Source organism: Crassostrea angulata, chromosome 10 (assembly GCF_025612915.1).
Source record: "Crassostrea angulata isolate pt1a10 chromosome 10, ASM2561291v2, whole genome shotgun sequence".
In the NCBI taxonomy this organism is placed as follows: Eukaryota; Metazoa; Mollusca; class Bivalvia; order Ostreida; family Ostreidae; genus Magallana; species Magallana angulata.
This window is the reverse complement of record NC_069120.1, coordinates 21,635,075-21,652,577: the sequence shown is the minus strand read 5'-3', so window position 1 is coordinate 21,652,577 and position 17,503 is coordinate 21,635,075. Positions and strand designations below refer to the sequence as shown.

At 33.3% G+C, this 17,503-nt stretch overlaps 1 protein-coding gene across 2 annotated transcripts; it reads right to left on the bottom strand.

Moving 5' to 3' along the window:
* Nucleotides 1-727: 727 nt before the first annotated feature.
* Nucleotides 728-17,171, bottom strand: LOC128167132 (beta-1,4-N-acetylgalactosaminyltransferase bre-4-like). Of its 2 annotated transcripts, XM_052832679.1 has the most exons (9): nucleotides 17,098-17,171; nucleotides 15,453-15,610; nucleotides 12,039-12,206; nucleotides 11,689-11,766; nucleotides 11,165-11,394; nucleotides 6,445-6,635; nucleotides 6,196-6,318; nucleotides 2,653-2,748; nucleotides 728-1,864 (listed from the first exon to the last, which is right to left on the bottom strand). In XM_052832679.1, exons 2-9 carry the CDS (start codon nucleotides 15,565-15,567, stop codon nucleotides 1,741-1,743), a joined length of 1,125 nt encoding a protein of 374 aa, XP_052688639.1. In that variant the 5' UTR covers nucleotides 15,568-15,610; nucleotides 17,098-17,171; the 3' UTR covers nucleotides 728-1,740. The 2 variants fall into 2 exon arrangements, with proteins under 2 accessions (XP_052688639.1, XP_052688640.1); XM_052832680.1 differs by lacking the exon at nucleotides 12,039-12,206.
* Between the last annotated feature and the right edge of the window lie 332 nt (nucleotides 17,172-17,503).

Genomic DNA, 17,503 nt, shown 5'->3' with positions numbered 1-17,503 from the left:
CAAAAATGATAATTTTCCTGAAATTTTTGCTAAAATTTGGCATGTAAATTGATTATTTGAAGAAATCAAACATATTTTTATAGTTTGAACTACTATTAAATTATGATTTTGATACAGTATGATATTGAACACACGTAATGACTATAAAAGTAATATCTAAGTCGAAGTTTAAAAATTCTTGCTTTAGTAATGGCCTCAAATGCCACTACATAATGAACACAACAACAGGTGTTAAGATTAATACACCATTTCGGAGTAATCAAATTATAACGTAAATTAAAAAAATTCAATGAAGTCATCTTTCCAAAACTTTGCATACATATAGACATACATTTAATGTCTTATATAAAAGTAAAAAAAGTAGGGGCCATATCTAAAAAAATTGACATATAGCATGAAATAAGCTGGTAATTTTAGGCCATTATTGGAGTTATTTCTTCTTAACTTCTATGAAACATAAGCTAAATATGCCAAATTATGTCGATAAAAATATCAAATTATTGTTCAAATATGTTTTTAGAACATCATGAATATATTGTAATACAAAAACTATTTAGAAGTTTGTTCTGCGCTGTATATTATAAATCTAAAGTAACAGTACCCTAAACTGTTAAGTTATGAAAATTGTTCATTTTCTTCTTGAAAACCTTCCGCCACAAAGTATCCTGTAAAAAATGTAATTTTATTTAAACAATTTCATTCAATAAAGTTTATTTGGCATTGTAAAATATAAATATGCTACTAGAATTAATATGGGATACAGAATTTTCAGACTAGAGGTGATCTAAAATGCAATCTAAATCCTGAGGAGCTAATCTCTTTATGCTCAAATTTCACAATAATTTTTGTCATTGTTCCAAATAGGAATTTCAGATAAAAGACTATTTTGAAGGGAAAAATAATTGCCCTTCCCCATTCAACTTCCGCGATACATCATATATCAATATATAGACGTAGAACACAAAATAATTTCCTTGTTAATAAACTGATGTTTAAGGTTTGATGCTTATCCGTCGTATTAAAAACGTATGAAATAAAAAAAAACCGCTAGTGCATATGTATTTGCATCTTTTAAATTAAAGTTGTCAATTATAAAGTATCTGTCCAGTGGTTAACTAGCTCTTCACTCGATCCAAGTTATCAGCGTGTGATGCATGACGAACTTGTTCTGTCAACCTGCGTCCTTGGTTCGATCGTTCTGGAAAGTTCTATCCGGTTTTCTCACCAGCGGTCGTGCATTGCAATAGTCTTGTTCAACCAGACGCTTGGATATCGGTTATATCATTGCCATTCCCTCTCCCCATCCAATGCAGTGCCTGAGTCTATGACGGGTTTATTTCAAAGGAATTTTGTGTCAATGCATGGTTATTTGCTGTGCATTCTTCCTGAGTGTTCTTTATTTAGTCTCATATTCATCAAAAGATCCTATTTCAGTTATATACTATATTATATTAAAATATTACTTTCTTATTTTATTTCTTTCTAATCAATTGTATAAATTTTATTTTTTTCTTTATACAAACTATACTTCTGTAGGTAGTTGACTTGATATTGTAGTTGGTGTTATTCGACATGATGTTGGAATGATGTTGAAAAACCTTTTCTGACCATTTTTACTAATGATCCAAATTCAGCTTATTTTTGTTCATTTGTATGTTGGTATTGAAAATCTTCCATTGGTTGTCAGGGATAAGATTGGTTCTTTTCGTTTTCACATACACAATATCTTTTGAAATCGTTTTAAAGGATTTTCACAATGATATGAATGTAAAGTTTTTTGTAAGTCTTTTGTAGTATTTTATATTTCAGGGAATTCAGCCCGTCTTTCCACATTCGTTCTTTTCCTTTACTTATGATTTCATTCCTGAAATATGAAATTACAGTTACTATTAGTAACTTATATTACTTGTTTATGGCATTGTCCACCACATGTCTCTTTCATCGTCGCTTTTTTACACTAAAAGCTGCAAACTTCTTAACAGTTTAAAGCATTTCGCTGAAGAGGTCTCACCTGTGTGAAAGCACATCTTTCGTGTAACTGTTTCTCAGTAGCAATGAAACAATCAAATATTTACGCAGGTTTTTCAAACCAGGGGAGTACTTATATCAAATACACATGTTAATGCATTTTTTACGAACAGAAAATGCAAGTAAATCAAGACATCATTGCACAAAAGCTATGACAACGAAAGGAATACTACACGTCAAGAAAGAGTTCCAGGTGTGCAATTGGCTGTTATGAAGGGTTTATTCACGTGTGCGACGGTGCCGATTTATGAGTGGTGTTCAGCTTAAGGTGACTCACTACACTTTAAAATAGTTTCTCTAGTAGCAGAATATAACTTATTATGAAAGATATCATGATGCATGAGAATTATATAAGTCAAATAAGCGAAAATGTATGCAACTTTGGATAAAAAAATTACGATTTTCAAAAATTAATTCAGTAAATTTGAACAAAAGCCTTGTTTGGATTCGAACTCGTGATTTGTGGTTCACAAACCTGACAATTCAACCAATGAGCTATGATGATAATCAACAAAATCGATTGATACAAGCAATTAATCAAACAATTTAAATTGTAATTTTGTGACGTAGTGTCAAAAAAGTATAAGTTATACAATTATGGAAAAATAGATTATACAGTCATACCTTTTCGGATTTGCAGCACCAGGTTTGTGTTCAAGAGCAGAATATCGTCCGACACCGCTTATTGATCTATAAACGGACATTTTAGCCCATGCTACTCTGTAAGAAGTACGAATACATTCATTAATTAAATATCACAGGCACGTAGCATCGGGGGGGGGGGGGGGGGGGGGCAGGGGGAGCCTGCCCCCCCCCCCCCCCCACTTTTTCTCGCAGCAACAATTTTTTTAAAATTTACATATAAAAAAAGTGAATTAACATGGAGTTGGCCCCCCCCCCCCCCCACTTTTTTGGAAGTATGTAAAAAATTGATATGAAAGTAACGAAATGAGGAGTTAAATCGAAGTTACACCCCCCCCCCCCCCCCCCCCCCGGATTGGGAATTTCATGATTTTAGGGAAAAAAAATTTTGGTAGGTAAGATTTTTTTTTTTTGGAAAGTAAGTTTATCCTACCCCCCCCCCCCCCCCCACCCTCCTCCCCCCCCTCCCCCCCCCCCCACGGATTAGGATTTTGAAGATTTTGGGAAACTTTAAATTTCCTTTTTTTTTTTTTTTGCTTGTCAAGATTGTTTGGATGAGTCTGCCCCCCCCCCCCACTTTCAAAAACGATGCTACGTGCCTGTATTATACTAGATCATGAATGATCAAATTAGATATGTTTTGATATGGATATTTGGGAATAAACACCAACTTTGAAATGATGATCCGTTTACGAAATGTTTGTACAAAACACATGCAATATAGTAAAATCAAGTATGTTACAGCGAATTACAGAATACTGATATAGTTTTCGTTAGCTTGCTGGATTGTATGGTGTTCCGATGGGGCTACTTCGACCTTCGCAATTTCGCCTTTAAGTCGAGGTAAGAGAGTGCGAAGTTGCGAAGGCGAAAGTGCAAAGATGCGACGGCGAAGGAGCGAAAGTGCGAAGATGCGACGGCGAAGCGCGAAGATGCGAAGGCGAAAGTGTGAAGTTGCGATGGCGTAGGAGCAATAGTAGTATCGCTCCTTCGCCATCGCAACTTCGCGCTTTCGCCTTCGCCTTTTTATAATTGTGGAGCTCTCTATCGTTTAAAGACAATTTTAGCTGTATAAAAAGACAACTGAGGCAAACAATGAACTTATTAGAATTTATTTTCAACAGCCTGCGCAGATCCATAAATTTTTAAAGGGGGGGGGGGGTCCGAGACATATTTTGGAGATTTTATTATATATAATTAATAAAATTAAATTTTGCGGAGGGATGGGATGCGGACCCTCGAGCTCCCCCTTTACTGCGTGTGTGAAGTTATTAATATTGAATTTTCCGGGGGGGGGGGGGGGCGGACCCCCTCTCCCACATGAGCAGGGAGTGTCGCATATTGAAATTAGAATGTTACTGTTTTTGATCCGCGGTAAACAGACAGCTGGTAAGAGACAGAAGTCTGGAAGTGCATATGTATACATTATGGCGGACATTACATTTTATGTGGAGTATTTAATGATTAGGCATAGCCAGCACTGGTAAACATATATGTCACATATGCACATTAAAATATTTATAAACATTCATAGTAAGCACAATGGCCTAGCGCATGCGTACCAATAATATCATGGATTAATCGGAAAACCTTGGCGAGTACGGTGCCTGCATCAAATTCAATGTAATCGACCGAGGCTTTCTGAATGCTATCAAAAAGGCGAAGGCGAAAGTGCGAAGATGCCAAGGCGAGAGTGCGAAGTTGCGAAGGCGAAGGAGTGATAGTAGTATCGCTCCTTCGCCATCGCACCTTCGCACTTTCGCCATCGCATCTTCGCGCTTCGCCGTCGCATCTTTGCATTTCCGCTCCTTCGCCTTCGCACTCTCGCCTTCGCAACTTCGCATTCTCGCACCTCGACCTTAAGGCGAAATTGCGAAGGTCGAAGTGGCCCCATCGGAACACCATAGGGTTGCACACAAGGGGATAAAATTTATTCAGCCAAATATTACATTAGGTATAAACGTAGGGCATAAATGTGATTACTTAGCTATATGTTTATGACATCTTAAAAGTGAGTTATAAATTTCAAATATTTGCATTTTAAAGCTATGACTGTTGGGAAACTGTTTTTTCCTGTTATATCCAATTTTATTGCGATAGTTTGGACTAATAAGGCAATCACAGCACAAAAATACTAGACGTAATGTATATTTTACAATTAAGAATTTGAGAAACCAAAATGTCATCAATGATTGTACAGGAATAAGTCCTATTTTTAAATTTATACTATAATACTATGCACTTGTGTGTGTGTTTTTAAATAATGTCCTTTGAATTACATTTCTGAAATATTTTCTAAGTTTTTCTGTGTAGAACTGATTCTCGTGAATTCAGTGCTGCTCGGGTGAGCATTCTTTGAAAAAGGCTATGAATAAAGTATTTATCAATAAGAGAATGTTCCTGAGGTTTTCTCAATGCAGCATGAATGGGTTGAATGTAAAAATAATCTTCACTTGAGTAACCACATTTCCTTGCTGACCAAATCGAATACCCTTTTGAGCAATCAAACAAGCTAATGAGAACTCTACCTGTATCCCGTATTTGTCGTGAATGTGATTGTATTAGCAGTACGTGTCCTCTGTTATCTATAAGTAGCCTTCGACAATTTTAGAGGATATCTGTTTTATGTGCTAAATATGTTTTGAAAAAATGTGGACATGTAGATAATAAGAATAATAACGAGAAACAATCTTGATGCGAACATCGATGAGGTCTTCCGTCCGATTTGCAGACGGTCAAAATACGACGTTTACTTGCTGTATGCAAAGTAGTAGAAATTACTTTAAAAGAATTGATGAACTATCCTAATAAGAATAATTTGGCCATATTCCAAGAATCATACCCCTAGTTACGAAGCATTGCGATTTTTTTTTTTTTTATCATAATCGTATTCTTCGTTTGACTTAATACTAATCAATACATCACCAAGGTAAAACCGAACCCCTGATGCTAAGCCCAAAACTTACACATTTCCTTTACAAAATGCTTATTAACCGTTACCCAAAAAGACTTTATACATGTAACATTACAAATGAATTTATATCAGTTAACAAAAGTATAGCATTAAGATAACGAAGAAAGATCTATTCATAGTTCTTACAATAATGTTGCAATCTTTTTCTTAAAGTGATAACCAAATGCTCTGTACTTATTTAGGATGCTGGATGCCTCATCTATAAAAATGCCCAACAGTAGAGATAAAGATTTTTAAAAGTACATTAAGTTTTACAGGGGTTAGAAATCAAGGAATTTTAAATTTTTTATGGCCTTGTTCCACTATCGATCAAAACATCGCAATATGTACCCAGTGGTTGATATCAGACATTAAAAATATTCACAGACGATATGCAAAAATAAACAGCATCGAGTCATTTGAGTGATTCAAAAGAATTAGGCGTAAGAAAGACTTTCTTTATCCATATGAAATGATGTTATAACAGCTTTAGAGATATTTTGACATTTGTACATGTGTTGATTTCCTCTTATGCAGAAGACCATTTTGTAGTGGGAAGTAAGAACATAAACCTGTTATGAAAATCATCATCCTCACCACCCCAACCAAAGAATTCATTTGAAAACCCATTGACAGCTTCATATTGTTCTCGTGTCAAGGCCGAAACACCACCAAAATAGGACGTGTATGGTAACCTGAAGTAGAGTATTGTAAAAACATTAAATATATATATCTGCTTTATTTTTTATTTCATGGTAAAACAAATAGAACTGCAAAAGGTATAAATGTAAATCATTGTGAAAAATCTGTACATGTATTACTTGTATTGCCATTTCTCAGAGGCAACAGCTAAATGTTTTGGTTGGTCAACAGGACAGGTGTAAATGTTGTGATCGTTTTCCGGGAGGAGATCCACATCGTGAAGCACAAAACAATCGTAGTCAGAGTCCTTGAGTGCTTCTTTATATCCAACATTGAACAAAAACCCTCGATTAAATTCCAGACCTTTAGTCTGAAAATAAAAATGTGTACATTTTCTTACTACCCTGTGATCAAATAGTGAGACCTCATGGGCCAACAACATATAAATATCATAGAGATGAAGTGTTGTCAAAGCATCGTATATTACCGATTCATATGATTGGGTTTCGGAGGACTTGCAATTGAATGGTTAAAACTTGGTGGTCTTTCATTAGGCGAAACTTATCATTACGTTATAGAAGAAATATAGCGCCTTGACGTAAGTGAACATTTTAAATTCATCTTTCATATATTATATATTAATAAACTTCATAAGTGTACCTGGTCATTTTGATCTACATTTGGTTTAAGACAGGGACTGCAACAAAGTTTGATTAAATAAGCCTGTTAGAGTCAGAAATCAAGATTAAAAGAGTAAGGAAAGCAGCATTTTATTTAGGATACATTACACCACGATAGTAGCTTCATATTAAATTACTAATTTAAAAAGTTTTGTAGAAACGCTTAAGACAAAATTGGGGGAGGGGTATATAAAAAATTTCCTGCGACAATCATCTGGATTGGCCGTAGGAGAGTATGTAGGATGAATTGGAGATGGTAGTCTGAATAATTAGTTCGGTATTCACCAAAATGTATATATTCTTGAACTTCGATATCTCAAACACTAATATCTCGAATACAATGGATGTGTTGAAGTGATTAAGTCCAAACGACTTATTTTAAAAGTATTTTACCTCGATATGATATCTTAAATACTCGGAAATCTCAAAGTTTCTAAACAGTCCAGTTACGATCGAGATAATGAAGTTTAACTGTAAATTCACTTTGGTCTTACTTACACATTAACTAATGACTTAACAGGCATACAGCTGACCCACACACCTTTGTGTAGCAAGATATACATTTGGTTTTTACCCCTAAACCGCGTTGATATTTCAGTAACCTTTTAAAATGGTTTTGGCGTGTGCTTCATTACCTGTTCGTACTTCTCATTTTGTCAAAAATGCAAGGTGGCGTTGTCGGGATGTACGTGTAATACAAATTTAAGTCATAAAAATACAACTTCAAATAGTTCTGGTATGTAAGTTATAAACCAGATTAAATGGAAGGCAGGTACATTATGTAGAGGGTAGTCACATATCCATTAGTCCAAGAGGATTATGTAGTTAATTATCGTAAGTATCGATCATCTCATGTGCTAATAGTTATCTTATTTCTTTTGTACCGTAGAATATCACTCTCTCCAAACAAGGAAATGGCATGTTGCCATTACTTAAAGTGTCGTTATTACCTATAAAAGTGAATATTCTTTCAGAGATTTAGTTCTTCGTGTTATAATGTAAAAGTATGTAATAAAAGGATAATAATGGCGTCACTCTTTGAACTTCTTTTTTTCAATGTTGCAAAATCACCACTCGGTTACGAGGTCATTCACTTACATATATTATAAACCTTAAATTTATGTGATAAAGAATCTTATTTAACAATATGTCTATCATCTATAATATTTATCATTTATCTATATATCTTAATTAAAATTGAAATTGCAAAGAAAAAGGGTGGATATTTGGAGTGGTGGCATTTATGGGTCAGGAAAGAACACTCCTAAAGTTACATTTAACTACCTTTTTAAGTAACCTTTGTCATTCATTTCAAGTTAAAATGCCTAAATGTTAACTCAAGGGAATTTTAAGCAAAGATTAAAGGGACTTGGACACAATTTGAAATCAAAAATTTTATTTGTTTTTTTTATGTATAAAATGGTGAGCTGGTGCATTTAAAATGATTGACCAAAATATTGATTTTTTAAGTCAAGTTACAAGCGAGATACAGAGGTAAGAATTGATTGTTAAGTAAACAAAGCCCGAGTCTTATACATGTAGTTGTTTACAAAAAATGAAATGTGGAGAATTTCCATTTCTTAGACAAAATGACATGGAAAAAACAATTTAAAATAAGTCAATATCTTCATAAATACTATTATCAACAAAAAAAAAGTTACATTTGATTGAAACTTACACCAATACAACAAATATGTAAAAACGAAAATATTCGAGCTTTGTTTACAAAACAAAGAATTACGAACCCTGTATCTTAACTTTAACTTTATATTTGACTTTCAAATTTTGATACAACATTATAAACTTAGATATGTATCATTATAAACATTGAAAATGGAAAAATAATATTTGAAAATGTTAAGTCAAATCGTGTCCAAGTCCCTTTAAAATTTGACTGGTCGTTATAAAAACGACAAAAATAAAAAAAAATGCTTGCTAAGAGTCAAGTTAAGGTGGTCAAATTTATTTATTTGTAAAAGAAAACATGTTCACCTTATGTAGAATTGATTTAAAATAGTATTGTTCATAGATGCCTATAGCTGAGCTCAATATACCGTTAGAGTTTGTGCAATAATAAAGTTCAAGATGAAGGCGTATTTTAAAATTATTTTGCTTTTCATTAAAGTAATCAAAAGCGGAAAAATCATCCACAATTTGTCAATAAAGGAAGACTTGCCTTTATTAATAGATTTTTTTGTAAAGTTTCACATATTTTTTTTACCTTAAAATATATTAAAGGGTACCTGCAGTCCCGGTCAATTTTTGATATAATGGAGATCTATGTGTAAAAACATCATCCTGAAAATTTTACAGCGATCGCATTAGTAGTTTTCGAGATATTTGGGGAAAACCCGATTTCACACCTGAACGAGTTTTGAATCAAGCCGATTTGGCGCGAGATGAGCTGTGACGTCACGGGGTCAACGCCGCTGTATGAGAAACAGGAATATCGTAGGAAAACTGTTCGTTTTCTTGCATTGTTTTATCGATATCTGAACATTTTTTTCTGTTGTTTTATTTCCTTATCAACCCTAGGTGACTAAATATACTGTTGTTTGAGGTTAAACCAGTATTTTATCGCACAAAAATGCCGAATTCGGAAAATTGTTTGCTTCATGAATTTAGTCAAATGTGTAACACATTTTCCATATAAATGCACACCATATGTAACAAATTGACAATTAATCAAATCACTATTGTTATAAGAAACATATTTTGTTAATATTGTCATTCTTTCGAATGGTTTTTCCGTGACATTATTAACTGATTAATAATATTGATAATGCATATTTCGTAAAAGGTAACGCGGGGTCTATTCCTCGTATAAGGCATAAAATTACAAATGATGTCGGTCGATTATTCAATAATATTGATATCGGACCAATAACAATCAAAATAGTATGCATTCTTTAAAATACAAACACGGGATTATAAACGGATCAAGGCGAAAGTCCAAGATGGCTGCATGATTAAGTCTGTCTCGTATTCTTTCAGTAAAAATACGATAATGGAATTTCATTTTACATTTAGTTACATCCTTTGTCAAAATGTTCAAGTTTATTCAGATTTCATAATGAATCGTTGTCAGTATAACAATTTAAGCTATATGGAGTTAAAGCGTTAAGTAAACTGCTTACCATAGCGCTCGAACTGAGAAAGTTGCACTTATTAAATAAGAAATTCATGATAAAGATCAGCGTAATTACTTCCGAAATAAATACTTGATCACATAAAAAGGGTTTAAATTGCTGAATTGTAAATTTGGTCATTATTTAAGTGATTAAATAAGTAACAATAAAGGCATTTACTTCGAACACTAGTTTTACTATTTGATAGTCTCATGCATGATTCTTTAATCACTGATTGACGGACTATACACATGTATTAGGCCTAGCTTACAAATGATTGATTTTACAGAGTCTAATATATTTCTCTGGGTTTTTTTAAAAACAATTGAGTAGCTAATTATACACAAATCAATTTACCAGTCTAGAGGTGTGAAATCCTCTCTTTGTTCACCAGACTCGTGTACCTTGTGTATACATACCCCAGGTACACGTGTGTCTGGAGCAGTGGCTTCGTTAGTTTACCTGTGTCATTGTCTCAGATCACTCGTGTGTGAAAGGATATCATGTAATCAAAAATGAATAATGAACATAAATATGCCCATGCAAGCGTTTTTAAGTTATTGTATTCATCGGTAAAAAGGCGACGAGAATAGCCAATTTTAAAATCCTTTAAAAAGAAATCTGACTGTAATAAAAGAATTACGGATATAAATTTCTAAATCTGCAATACTTAAAATAACTAGATACGTCAAAACATCTGACCTATGTCAATCATTTTGGCTGAAAAATCGAATTTAATTTGTATAGCTTTGTAAAGGAATTTCCCTCCTGTTGACCTCGTGACGTCACTTCCGCTGAAGCCTCGTTATCGCCTAATTCTGTTTTCTCTTGATTAGATTTCCCAAAGCAGGTAAAAATAGCCACTTTGAAGCGGCGTAACTCCGTTATTTTCGCATCGATTTCGATGCGGCTTTTTGCATTAAATTTTGGTAAATAAAATCTTTGACATATGTTTCACATCGGCTGGGCTGCAGGTACCCTTTAACTAATATATTATTGGTAGTTAGAAAAATATAATGATCCTAAAAAAGTTAATATTATCTGACTACCAACAATCTAAGGAATAAGATAAAATTGCTAAATATGGTTACCTGTTCCACGACATAGATTCCATATTCGAGATGTTGCTTCATGAGAAAGGCATGCATGTGGTTCAAAAAAATGCCTAAATGAATTTCTCTGTCACGAAATGGAATGAGTATGGCTACTTTCTGTCGAGCTGTACAGTTTTTTGGCTTATATTGGCCGTCCCTCATCGTTTCATATTTCTTTTCAACGGCCTCCATGGTCTGTGGTGTCTTATCGACATTCAGTTTCCCAACTATTTCGTATAATTAGTCAAAATAGGAGGAAACTTTTGCATTCATAAAAGCTACTTAAACATATTGTTTAACTGAAAACAAAACTTCATTTTGTAAGCCTAATATTGCAACAAACTTAAATGCAACTTAATGCGTGATTTCGACTGTCTTTTATGCGTTATTTAATTTTACATCCCAGTTCTAAGCGTATTATAATATTCTCGAATGGTAAATTTGCTGCTTAGAATACAATTTTATTTCTCAACTATGACGTATTCATTTCAGAGCCGATATATACAAGGTAATAGTCATACCTAACCCGGAAGGAATAAGTGGACATTTTTTCGTAAGTGAATCTTCTTCTTTATTTGTGGTTGTTATTGTTTTATCCTCTGCAACAGAACAAATAGAAATATGTTCGTTAAAAAGTTCCTGCTCTCCAGTTAATAATATGTACGTGTATGTGATATATTTGATATAGTTTTCGCAAGATTCATTGCAATATACCAGCTTTATGTCGTTGGACACACAAAATATCTATTACAAAGGATCTAATGTGTATCTATTTCAAGAATAATCTTTTTCTGGTATCATTATAGAATATTGACTGAATATGTCATTGGTTGAAGTTGTGTTTAAGACTTTAATGAATAAGCTAAGTTACTGAAGTATGAAGTTGGCAGAGTATACGTCTTATTTCCAACTTCCGTCTCTACCGACTCTGAATGGGTGAAGTTTTTATTTCTGTCGTCCGTCTTTACATCATGTTTTATATAAGTGGACGTCTTGTGCCTCTTTTCCGCCTTTGAAGACTTTGGATAAACATTGCTGTCTTTGTATTGATAAAGGAAAAATATATAAATAAAGCTGACAAAAATTCATAACAGTATTTGGTCGCTTTATTAGTTTTGATCGCTCCTTAACTGCCACTGATGTACATACATGTATACTGGTCGCGAAAGTAACGGTCGGTTGCTTTTCGATCGAAGCATTCAGATGGCACGTACTTCTAAATAGCTGAATGCATGATGTAAACAAAAGAGTAATATGTTTAAAAAATATATAGGAAACTACAATAGTAAAAAATGGCTAAATATGGTATATTCCAAGGATATTCGTGTTGTCTTACACATATACCTGTCGAGCTGCCTTACTTTGCTTGTAAATCGAACACGTGTGTTGTTCATATAGAGTGCATAACATCTACTCTATATTGTAGACCCCGGCCGAACTAAATCCAACATCGTAGATTAGTGATGCTAAATACAAAGAGGTAACAACGAAACCAAATTTTATCAGTTTTTATATGTTCGGGTGAATAAAATATCTGAATGCGATGAAGGATGAATTGTGCTCTCAGACTCATGAAGGGAGTATAACGATAGAAATCTACAATTAATATGGCGGCAGTCAGTGATAAAATGGAATATTGCGTATCTTGGAATTCATGTCAGCCTTAAAGCTGACATGAATTCATAAAAGCATTTGGTCGCCATATTAGTTTTGATCGTTCCTCTACTGCCACTGGGGTACATATACCGGTTGAGAAAGTTAAGTTACGGTCGGTTGCTTTCCAAACGAGGCATTCACGTTGCACGGACTTCTAAATGCATGAACTACACATTGTAGTAAATTGTAGTAATAAAGAATAAAGAAAACATCAATCAATGAAATACAAAATATGTTTATTCTTTGAAAGGATGTCCAACGTATCCGTATTATTTAGCACAGACAGTGCTGCCTTACTTCGCATGCATATCGAACACGTGTGTCGTTCATACAGAGTGCATACCGTCTGCAACTTCTTGAAAACCCCGGCGACACTACATCCAAAACAGTAGCTGAATGATAGTAAATCCAAGAAAGTAACAACATTTCCATCCGTTCCTACAAAAACTCCCCGTTTATAAAATCCATGCGATAGCTAACATTGCCCGATCTGCCACAGTGTGTGGTTTGCGCATGTGCGATGTTATAACATACACAGGAAAACGGTCTACAATTATCGTTGGTTCGTCATTTATTGGATATATCTTGCCAGTGAAGTGGTTGTCATATTAATTTTGTCCAAAACGCGTTTTTACAAGTCTTTTTGTCCAAGGTAACGTATTCGGGTGTATGAAATTCCTGAATGCGGTGAAGCATGACGAGTGCTCTCGGCCTTATGTAGGGGGTGTGTAGCAATGAGCAGAACTATAGAAATCAACAACTAATATGGCGATAGTCGGAGATAAAAGGGAAATAATGCGTATTTATGAATTCATGTCAGCTTTAAGATGGGATTATTCGGACAACAGTTGGTAGTTTATCAGGTGTTGATTAGGCCGATATCGACCTCTTTTTCGACCAAATTGTTAGGCTGGCCAAGTTACGATTTTTACGGCGTCGATGGCCGATTTCATAGTTGAGGCAGTCGTTGAATTGTTCGTCAATCAACTCTCGATCATTGTCCGATAATCGGCAAATTGTTTGTTATGTTTGTCGTCGGTCGGTCGACATTTAAGCATTAGACATTTTGTTAAATGTTGGCCGATAGACACCGATTGACGACCGAAAATCGACCGAGGGTCGACTGGTCTATGGGGCGATTTTGACGACCGACCATATACGGATTATATTAAACATCTAGTGTGTATTGGTCGATAAGCGGTGGCCAGGCGGACAACATCATGCTTCAGCCTTTTTTCGTAAAAAAAATAAAGGAATGCTCACATGGTTACAAATTGATATTCAGCAATATGGAAATTATTTACACAATCGACCGATCGTAAAAATCAAACTGGCTTGACGTTTGATGATCGAGCTACGATTCACCGATTTATGAATATTCAAACTTTAAAAGATATCGGTGTTCCTAGAGATCATAGTGACTGCTTAGTGTCGTCCGGTACCAGTTTCGGGCGATCATGCTTTTGATTCGAAAAATGAAGAAAAATGTGTTAGACCATATGTTTATATGATTATAATTTTTTTCTCGTTCTAATTATTTGAACATTGGTTAGTTTAAAGGTCGTTGCCATGAAAATAAACTCATCTAAATACGCTTAAATTGTCTTTTTTTTGACAAAGGCGAACCCATTAGAGTCTGTTCAAACAATTTTCAATCATTCAATTAGTGTTATGTCAGGTTCACATATCCTTAAGGTAAAAACATTCATTGTACAATTTTTATCTTAGGGTTTCCTTGTCTACATAACTATGAATTCAGTTTTTCTTTAAGATGTGTGGAAGTAGAATAAGATTTTATTTATTAGAGATTAAATATTAACAATTTTTCGCCTGTCCCTAGTGTCTTTTACTAATTAACAATTTTTAACTGTCATTGAGTTCAAGACTTATTAGTCATGGACTAATTGACAATTAAAATTGTTAATTTGAAAAAAAGACACTAGGAACGCTATGAAACAATAGGAATGAAATGTATAATTTATGTCCCCCTTACCCCAAGATGGCATCATAACAAATTTGAATAAAATTTGATGTTTAAGAAATTTAAATTGTTTGATTAATATTGTTAAAACATAAGGCACGACAACGGAAGAGGTCGGCAAAAAGCAATTGCAATAGGTATGTCACCTAAGTGACTCAAGTGACCTACAAAACTAGCAGCAATTCAGACACTTCTATAAAAATTAAGTTTTATTATCATATAAAAATTATGGAATCACAATTTTTGTATCGGTTGACAATGGTTTTCCTGGGAGTTTCTATTTCAGTTGTTGCCCTCTCAAAAAAGCACTGTTTATATAAAGTTTTATTATGTACGGATATTCATAAGCTGTAAGATTAACTAATTTTACAATTCCTCAATTTTTTAAAAAGTGTCTTTTTTTTTTTATTTAGATTACCCGAAAAGTATATATATATATATATATATATATATATATATATATATATATATATATATATATATATATATATATATATATATATATATATATATATGTATATATATATATATGTATAGGTGTGTGTGTGTTATACAAATTGATGTAATTATGAAGCAAATTTTGTGACGAGGACGGATATAGAGAAAGATAATATAGAATGATTCGAACGCATTCAGCATTATACTTACTGAATGATTGTTGAAAATTGTAGGTGTTTTTTCTATAGTAGAATAGCCATACACAAATTAAAAATATTTGAACAGTAATGAAGGCGCCGAAGGAGAGCTTGGCAAAAGCAGACATGATATTGCAGGTTCACATCACTTATCACCAATGAAGGTATTTTCTGGAAAAAAAAAACAGAAGGAAATTTTTTTTCTAATTAGCTCAGCAATACAAGGCATCTAATTAAAAATAGCAAAGAAATGAAGGGAATTTTGAATGAGTTTTTATTGTTTACTTAAATTTTGAATCGTCAAATTCCGTCTGTTACAAAGTTCAAATGATTTAAACACATAAAATATTTATAAAATGAACGGCAGTGGAAAAAATTCGATGTTTTTTCTTTTATCATTGAATTAACTCAAACAAAAAAAAATGATTTTTACCTTTAAGATTCACTAATTTAACAAATGCACTAGTCAATTTACTTTTGCAAGGTTAATTAAAACAAAAACCCCTGAAAATGAATGATTTTTGCAATTTGTATCAGCGCTTAAAAACATACAGATGTAAAAGTAGTATTGGACATCAAACTGAGCTTGACAGCTAATTTTTCTATAGATTCTCATATCCTGATACAAATCACAAAAGTCATTGTTAACAAAGAACTGGGCTGTATTACAGTTTAAATAAATATCTTATTTATATTAAATAAATATCTTCCATATCAAGTCCGGTACAGAATCAAACCTATACCTAGCACATAGCAATAAATCACAATAAGACACTCTTCATCCTCTAAGGGTCCATAAATAATCTGCATGTTAACAATACTTCAATATAAATCTCACTTAAAATAATTTATAGGATTGTGAAATTGAACAGTACTCTGTGTGATCATTACAAAGCACATTTCTTGCATATACATGTACACATCTTCGACCTTTGTACAATATATATCATTTTAAAACGATATCGTATTTTAGCGATATATACAAATGAAACATAATATATGAGCGTTTAAAAAAATAACGACTTAGGATTGGAGGTCATCCTCTTGTTAAAAGCAAAAAAGATTTTGCGGCACTATTTACAATCAATCCAAACTGTAAGTCGTTTTGAATCTTTTTGATTTCTAATTTTTGTCTTCAAATATTAATTTTAAAGTTCTTAAATCTTTAAAAAAAGGATATAGAAGATGATTATTGATTAAACTATTTTTTGGCAAAAATATAAAATGGCTGACGTTTTCTTTATATTGTTAATGTGGCTTACTATTATATTTATCTATTCTAAACTCTTAGTTTTTTTTATATTTATAATTGAAAGTGAACTTGCATTGATGATAGCAAGGAACATTTCTCAATAAATAGTCTATACACATGTGTATTACCTTACGTGGAAGAAATCGAAACAAGATGGCGATAAATGCGTCCTTATTCCAATATCGAGAATACATAGAAACAAATGCAAATCACACGAATGGGCAAACAAGTTGTATTTCTCTAAACATTTTACTTCATGATACAAGCTCACTGTGTATATATATAACTTTGCTAGTCATTCTTTAAAAATAAATTTCGTTGTTTTAAAACTATATACAAATGATATTGCTACAGGCATATTCATAAAAACCAGCGTATCTGTCGCAAATATCAAAACAAATCTCACCTTTGATTTCCTGATGGGTCTTTATAGACACTAGACTTTAGCCCGTGCGTGCTCGGGTTAACATTGCATATCGGACATTTACGAAATAGGTACTTCGACACACCTTATTATTGACATTTACATAACAAAGATATACGCCTACAATATTGATATTATTTTCACTACACTTTCCTTAGTTTGGATAATCTAACTGTGTCTCGGGAAAGGCCCTCACTACAGTTAGAATGCCTCACTTATACCCGTAATGTAGCAGAAAATTGCAGAATCGTTCCGGAACGATTTTGGAGAAAGTAAATGAAGTTGCCTTGAAAATAACAGTCAAATTCATAACAACAAACCTTTTTGAGACGGCAAATACCTTTCAACTAAAAATTTAATCCATACAATGGAAGAATTCAACACCTTT